The 7912-nt window shown below is 58.8% G+C and overlaps 1 protein-coding gene across 1 annotated transcript; it reads right to left on the bottom strand.

Annotated features, from left to right (window-relative positions):
• Window positions 1–2599: 2599 nt before the first annotated feature.
• Window positions 2600–7132, bottom strand: LOC106724651. The gene is made up of 2 exons (XM_014532844.1): window positions 6561–7132; window positions 2600–3376 (listed from the first exon to the last, which is right to left on the bottom strand). The coding sequence occupies exons 1-2, from the start codon at window positions 6944–6946 to the stop codon at window positions 3016–3018; spliced, it is 747 nt and encodes a 248-aa protein (XP_014388330.1). The 5' UTR covers window positions 6947–7132; the 3' UTR covers window positions 2600–3015.
• Between the last annotated feature and the right edge of the window lie 780 nt (window positions 7133–7912).

The raw sequence follows: 7912 nt of genomic DNA, 5'->3' as shown, positions 1-7912 counted from the left end.
TGGGTACGCGAAGGCTGGATGAAGCTGGAGACACAGGAGCCATTGGGGGCTGTGGTCAGAGATGGGAAGCCCTGAACTAGGACGGGGAGGGAGGGGCCAGATCACACCTGGGGCAGAGCCTAGTGACATGTTGGGGAGGGACCGTCTGAGTGGGGGGCGGGTTGGAGCTGCAGGATCAGGAGGAAGGGCTGGAGGGAGGTGACCCAGCCCCTCCCTGGGTGGGGCATGTTGACTGAGAGGCCCGAGCCGGACTGTGGCTGGGCCTGGCTCGAGTGCTGGGTGCAAGGGCCCCCAGGGAGCTGGCGCCAGCGGGGGACTATCCCCTGTGCAGGACAGGGCCCTTGTCAGAACCGCCGAGTCCCGGGCCCGGGCTGGACACCCCTCCTGGGATCCGCTGTTCATGGAGAAGGTCCCTGCTCCTGGGGCACTCGGCTTCGGGGGTGCCTGGGCGCCCTCTGAGGACCGGCCCTGCATCCTGTAGATTGCTTAAGATGAAGGACGCCTGGCTGGGCCTGCAGACACGGGCACCCTCGAGCCCCACAGATCCATGAGCCACCCCACTTCCTGCGACAGCACCAGCCACCTGGGCTCCGGAAATTGCGCTGGCTTTCCACTTGCCTTGAGGGGCTCCGCGCTCCTGGGGCGGAGAGAACACGCAGGCCTCTCGGTGACCCAGAAAGCCGTGTTTCCTGCTAAGTGGGAGAGGGCCCAGCAACCCTTCCAGGCTCGGCCTCAGCCCAGGGGTCCAGAGAATTTGAAAAGGTTTCCTGATGTGGAGTTGTCCTTTGCCTTGTCTGAGAGCTCGTCAGCCTGGCCGCCCCAGGACCAGCAGGCCTGGTCAGAGCAAGCAGGCACATGTGGACAGGACCACCAGGGCTCCCGGCCTCCAGACAGCAGACACTTCTGGGGAAGGAATCTCGGGGACCACGGGCACCCCTCTTTCATGCCCCCGTCTCTTGCTGGACGTCCCACAGCAGCCTTTCCAGTGGCCTGGGACAGACAGCTCTTCGCAGGCAGCTGGGGAGCTTGGGGAGGGCCAGGCTGGTCACTCTGCCTCTGGGCAAGGCTCTGTGGGGACAACACACACCCTGGGGCAAAGCCCCACATCTCAGCTGCTCCCGCAAGGGCTGCCTGGGCCCCAGGGCCCCTGCCTGCCGCGCCTGCTGTCCCTGTGCACGCCTGAGCGCTCCTCTGTCCTCCGGACTCAGTGACCCCTCCCAGGAGACAGAACCTGCTGTGTGCTCACAGCCCTTCTGCCCTCTGTGCCCAGTGCCCACTGATTCTAAAGGACGCTGAATGGCAGTGGGCTGCTCGGGTCTCCATTCCGGCCGCCCCAGAACCATTTCTCACAACACCGCACACACACAGGGCCTGTCTGACCCTGGGCAATGGCCACCCTACCAGCGCTTCCTGAGAACTGCGGGGTGGATGTGGCCACCGCCTGGTCTCAGCTCTGTCACCGACTCAGAAGCTCCCAGAGGTAGGTTTCTGGGTTGGGATTTTGTCTGTCATGCCCCCTGGGGGAGGTGTCTCAGGCAACCCGCCAGCCGTTGGCTGGGAAGGAGGGGGTGGTCCAGGAGGGCACACTGGGGCCGCCTCCAGGCTGTGGATGTCCAGGACATTGCCCCCAGGGCTGGGGAAACGAAGGCAGCCCCTTGTGATCATGTGTCAAGAACATGCTTCCCCTACCTCCCACCTAGGTGAGGGCCTTCCCACCCCCAGATGACCAGCTTACTTGAAGGTTCTCCAAAAACATGCAGTCTGCCAGGGGCCAGGGAGAGGCCTACCCCACAAACAGGGAGGAGCTACGAGCCCAGCCACCCGCTGCCAGGAGTGGAGAGAGAGAGGCGGTGTGGGCCTGGAGGATCTGGAGGCGGTGGGTGCGAGATTCGTCAACAAAGGAGGAGATTTTCAAGAAGAACACTTCGAGTGCAAAGGCACGTGGGGCGGGGGGGGCGGGGTGAGGGGGGATGACCTAGGGCAGGGGTCCTCAAACTACGGCCCGCGGGCCACATGCAAATACAAATATTGTATTTGTTCCCGTTTTGTTTTTTTTACTTCAAAATAAGATATGTGCAGTGTGCATAGGAATTTGTTCATAGTTTTTTTTTAAACTATAGTCCGGCCCTCCAACGGTCTGAGGGACAGTGAACTGGCCCCCTGTTTAAAAAGTTTGAGGACCCCTGACCTAGGGGGTGTTTGTAGTACAAGGAGGGTCCTGGCTGGAGTGGGGTGTGGGCCTGGGCAGGGGGCAAGCTCCGGCCCCGGTCAGTGGAAGACACAGGACAAGGACACTGACCAAGGGAGGGAAAGGGCTGGAAGGGCACAGGGACCCAGAGGCCAAGTGCAGAACGCATCACGCTGCCCCACCGGAAGCCCTGCCTCCCCTTGTCGGTGACTGTTCTTTCCAGGGGCCTCCTGCTCCTGTTTGTTGATTAGCCTGAGTAGCAGCTGGGCAGTTGGTTCCTGAGGAGGTGGCAGCTTGGAGACACAGATGCTGAGAGCAGGGCCTTGATGGCAGGGAAAGGTCCTGCCCACTCAGTTTGCTGAGGTTCCCAACCAAGTAAGACACAGAGAGATGCTTAAACAGGCCCGCAAATAACTGCTGGTAACTGGCCTGCTGTGTTTAATGGTTTTGACACCAAAACACCCTCGATGCAACATAATCTTGCTAGTCACAAGGCAATTACAGGACCTACAGCAATACCAGGCATTACAGGTGGGTGGGCTGGGCACGGGAGCCAGGTGGAAGGCTTGCCGGGGCCCGTCGCTTGCGTGACTGTGACTGTTTGAAGCTGACGTAATGACTCGCGTATGTGAGGGCCTCTGGAATGTGAGGCCTCTGCCAGATGGACCTCCTGTCCCACCTCGGGCCCCACGCCTGCGGCCGGGCGCTTGGGGCAGGCCTGGACAGTGCCGATGCGCTCGGCCTGGAAAAGGCGCTCGCCTCTTGTGGACGCCTCTCTGGACCGCCTGCTGTCTTTCTCCCACTCCCCAGTCTGTCCTTCCTGGAACTTAGGGTGCCTTTGGTGTCCTCAGATGGTCCTCAGAGCTCAGAGCCATCTGGCCAGGAAGGGCAGCCCAGACCTGTCTTCTACCAAATGTAATCTCTGGCGCGGGCTCTGAGCAGCGGCCCGTTAGCTGGCGGCTTCCAAGGAAAGCACGCTGCCGCTCCACCTGCCGGGCAGCGGTCAGGCCCCTGCTTGTGAGGGATGGTCTCCGGTCCGCCCGCCGCCCAGCAGGCCGCCGCACCGCCTTGGGAGACGCCGTTATTCCCCTGCAGTTCATCTGCTCCCGGCCGCGGGCATTTGGAAAACGCAGGATCCATGCGGTGGAATCAGACTCCCCAGCAGCTGCTTTTCCTGCGGCAGATGCTCTGAAAGTGACAAAGACAGAATTGAAACCCAGTCTCCTGAGAGCCACATCGCTGTGGGAGACGAAGCGAGGAGCAGCAGGGATGTTCACGGCCCGGAGTGGGCTTCTCGCCATTGGCAGTTCCCGTTGCCCAGACCAGCCACCAGGCCATGGTCCAGAGCTGGCCAGGTCCCGGCCCAGCAAGGCCACCGTCTCAGTTCACATGAGAGGCCAGCAAGTCAGTGTGGGAGGAGCTAACAACGATGAAGGCTGCTAATCACGAAGACAGCTCACACCCAAGGGTTGTGTATGCGTGTGCCCACCACGGGGCTAAGTGCTGTGAGAAGGGGAAACTGAGGCCCGGTGGAGCTAACGAAATGCTCCAGGCAGCGTCCCCAGTGAGCTCTCTGGCCACACCCTGCTCTAAAGGGGCTCTGCCCTCCTAGTCAGAATTGTGACGTTGAGGACATAAATGCTTTTAACCGCCTGTGGACTGGGCACCAAAGACCCTCCCGCCCTCACATCCCCCCCTCACTTGACAAGCTTACTCCCCCACGAGGCTCCGCCTTCCAGGAAGTTTGCACTCCCGCTGAGTCTTTTCCTGGGACCCCTCTGAACGCCAGTTTCTCTTCTTTGGGAAACGATGTGCCTGCTGTCAGCCACCTGGACCGCACGGTAACACAGCTCCTCACCTGAGCTTAGCACCGAAGCCTGCAACAGCTCACACACCTATGCTCTGCCACTGCGCACTGCCTTGAGCCCAAACCTTCAGCAAAAACCCTTCTCATGCAAAACAGTGAGACCACAACTTTAAGTATTTAAGAAAGGTTTCTTCCAGAATTTCTGCCGAGGTCACGGCCTCGACCCAGGACCCAAGACGCTGGCGGACCATTTCTGAGGCTTGGGTCGATTGTCATCAGGTTGAAATGTCCATCGTTGAGCATCCCTAATGACTTCACCAGCACATATGCAAAACTCGCCAAAACAGCATGACCACAAAACTCAGCGCTAGCACGGGATTTTAAGTATTCTTCCAATACAGCCCTGCGCTGCCCAGGTGGCTGCTGGATGCCATGCCTGGCACCCCATTTTGCAGGCCAGACCCGGAGACTGGGGAGCAGAGTGTCCGGGGGATCATTATCAGAACCTGGAGAAAGTTTCTCTCTCTTCCTCTCTCTCTCTCTCTCCCTCTCTCTCTCTCTCTCTCCTGACCTTAAGAGGAGACACACTTTGCAGGAGGCCAGAGTCCATGGAGAGAGGGCCGTGTCCGTACAATTTGCACACTTCAGTTCATTGGGGTGCCTCCAAAGGTGATGTCGGGCCCTGGTCAGTGAGCTAAGTGGTTAGTGTCGGCCCTCGCACTGAAGGGCCAGGAGTTCGATTCCCAATCAAGGGCACGTGTCTTGGTTGCAGGTTTGATCCCCAGCCCCAGTTGAGATGGTTCAAGAGGCAGCCAATTGATATGTCTCTCTCACATCTATGTTTCTCTCTCTCTTCCCATCCCTCCCTTCATCCCTTCCATGCTCTCTGAAAATCAATGGAAAAAATACACTTGGGTGAGGATTAACAAAAGAGAAAATAAAGGTGACGTCAGAGAACAATGGCTGTGAAATGGGATGCACCGCCCTCGCCTCCCCCAGCTGCCGGGCAGGCAGTGTGCGTCCCTGCAGGACCTCAAGGAACCAGTGGGACCTGGGTTCTTTCTTCCTTTCCTTTCTAATTATTTTCTCTCCAGACGAAACCCCACAGGGATAGGATGGATTGAGTTCAGAATGTTCCAGGTCGCTTTTGCAGGCTGTCCTTGTTTTCAAAGCCGCTGTGCTCCTTGGTTGACCTCTGGGGCCTCCTCCCAGCCCCTCCTAACTCTTCCACTGCAAGAGGGAGGATAGGGAGCAGGCCCGCCCAACCCACAGTGCCAGCCACGCTTGGAGCCTGGGCCCAATCTTTCCTCCCCCTGGACACCCCAGCTCGACCCTGCCCTGCAGGCAGGCCTCACAGGCACACAGGTGGCCCCGCCTCTCCAGGTGCCTGGGCACCGGGTCAGCCTTTGAAGGCCGAGGCCTGTGTTTTGTTGGGACGTCTGCTCTGATTTCCCTTTCCTATCGTGCCTGTGGGAGGGTCCCTGGGAGGCGGGGAGGGCAGATGGGTTTGGTGGGCCATGAGCCCAGGCTCCGGGGGGGCCATGGGCCTGTGTCCTCGAGGTTGATGAAGACCCCCGTGCTGAAGGCTCACACACCAGACTGCAGACAGCAGTGACTCCCAGAGGGAGAGCCAGTTCTTTCCCTCCTCGTTCCGCAGTGCTGATCCCACCAGGAGAAAGGCTCACTCCCAGCAGCCCATCCCCCACACCTGGCTGCACAGCCACTGGCCTCTGAAACCAGGTCTGGGGCTCGCTCAGCAGGTAGTTCTTGGTTGGAACTTAATACCACTTTCTGTTTCTTTTATCTATTTTTATAATACCCGCCCTACAGTAATGACATGAATTTACCTTTTTAAAACATAAACTTACCCTTTTAGTAAAACACACGAATTGATTATGTAAATAACAGTTTCAAGGAATCAAATTTAAAATGACGTCGGAAACACCGAGTCCAATTCTGCTTCTGACGTCTGAAATGCGTTCATAACCTCCCCATCAGAAAATCGGCTCGCTGCACTCCCCTGCCTCCCATGCTGGGAGCTCACTACCTCCCAGGGCACCTCCAGACACCGCACTGGGAAACACTGCTCCCAGCAGCGCCACAGCTGAGGCAGGTCCGCAGAGCAGCTCAGTTCTCCTTGGGGGCGGGGGGAGTGTCTATGCAGGGTGTGCCCTTGTCCACTCCCAGCAGCCTCTCCAGGTTCCCCACGCAGGTCCTCATCCTCTCCAACCTTCTCCATCCAGGGCAACTGCGGCTCGCGAGCCACATGCGGCTCTTTGGCCCCTTGAGTGTGGCTCTTGCACAAAATACCGGCTCTTCCACAAAATACTGACTTCTGCGCATGGGCCACAAAGTTTCAATCGCACTGTACGTGCAGGCCCGCATGTGGTATTTTGAGGAAGAGCCACACTCAAGGGGCCAAAGAGCCGCATGTGGCTCGCGAGCCGCGGTTTGCCGACCACGGGAGGTGATATAATAATTACATGAACAATTTTTTGTTCCAAAGGATTGGTACTTTTTTCGGGTTTGGTGAGCACTGTTGTGGAATTATAACCCACAACTCACCTCTGGCTTCCACTGCTGGGTCTGAACACTGAGGCAATAGCTGGATTTGGGCAGTCAGTGCAACGTGTCACATGAGAGGACAGGTCATGGCCCCTCCTCCAGCAGTGACAGACAGGAGCCCACGCCGGACAGGAGAAGCAGCAAAGCAGGAGCGTGGCGAGACCTCTGGTCCCTGCACTCGGACAAAGCAGGCTTGCAGCCGACAGCTGCCTTTGCTGACCAGCAGCAGCATCTGGACCTGGACCCAGCTTCCAGGAGTGGGGGCCTGCATGGAGACAGGCTGGAGCCCTGAGGACATCGCCAGGGACTCCCAGACCAGAGTGAGTGGGCACAAGCCCCACCCTCTGAAGGAAGGTCATTTCCCAAGTTAACTCGAATGTGGACATTTTCCCATAAGTCTCAGCACCGCTCCTCTCTGCTCCGGCCTCCTCCCTCTCAGCCCACAGGAAGCACCAGTGGCCTCGAGGGCTGAGCTCTGTGCCTGCTCCCTCTCCAGCCTGAGGTCACACCGGCATGTCCTCCTCACCCGCTATCTCAGGGTTCACACACACACACACACACACACACACGCACGCGGTTGACTTCTGTAGACTTCTTTTTAAATAAATTCATTTCACAGAAACCAAAAAGGGAAAATCGTGCAGTCATTGTGATCAGCTGTTGATATGTTCACTGAGCAACCGGGCAGCTCCTGTTTCATTCCATTTAGTGTTTCCAATGGCCCACTTCACAGATGAGGAGACTTCACAGATGAGAGGCAAAGCAATGTGCTCAAGGTCACATGGCAGGAATTCAAACAGGACCTCATGCTGATGGCGGTGCGGCTGGTCCCCTCTGGCCTGACAGCCGTGCTGACTTCAAAAAGAGGATCGGATCGTTTTACCCCAAAGGCAACAGGCCGGAAACACTGAATTCCCCAGCGAGGGTGCTGGCCTCACCGTGCACCCAGGGCCTGTCCCCAGCTGGCCCTCCCCGCAGACCCGCCTCCCGCCACCCCCAGGGCCTTCAGGGATGCAGCCAGGAGCTGCGCACAGGTGGCTCCCAACCTGGACCTGAGGGCCAGACCAAGCTGGCTGTGACCTTTACGCGGCCGCAGCTCTCCCGCCCGCCCTGTCCCCACGCGGCCACGGGCAGCCTTCCCGAAAGGCTGGGGAAGAAAACTTCACTCCCTCCCACGGCCTCTCCCAAAGGCCTGGGTCCCACGCGTCCGGTTCAGTCAGTTAGAAACAGAGTCCCGTGCGGGCTGGGAAGTGGCCCTCGCCGCTCGGCGTGCGTTTCTCTGGAACTGGGGCGATTCGTCAGCCGAGGCGCTGGGCTCCCGGGCGATGGCCACTGGGGGACGGAGGCGTCGC

The sequence above is a fragment of the Myotis brandtii genome, unplaced genomic scaffold (assembly GCF_000412655.1).
Source record: "Myotis brandtii unplaced genomic scaffold, ASM41265v1 scaffold915, whole genome shotgun sequence".
In the NCBI taxonomy this organism is placed as follows: Eukaryota; Metazoa; Chordata; class Mammalia; order Chiroptera; family Vespertilionidae; genus Myotis; species Myotis brandtii.
This window is presented reverse-complemented; position numbering and strand designations above follow the sequence as displayed.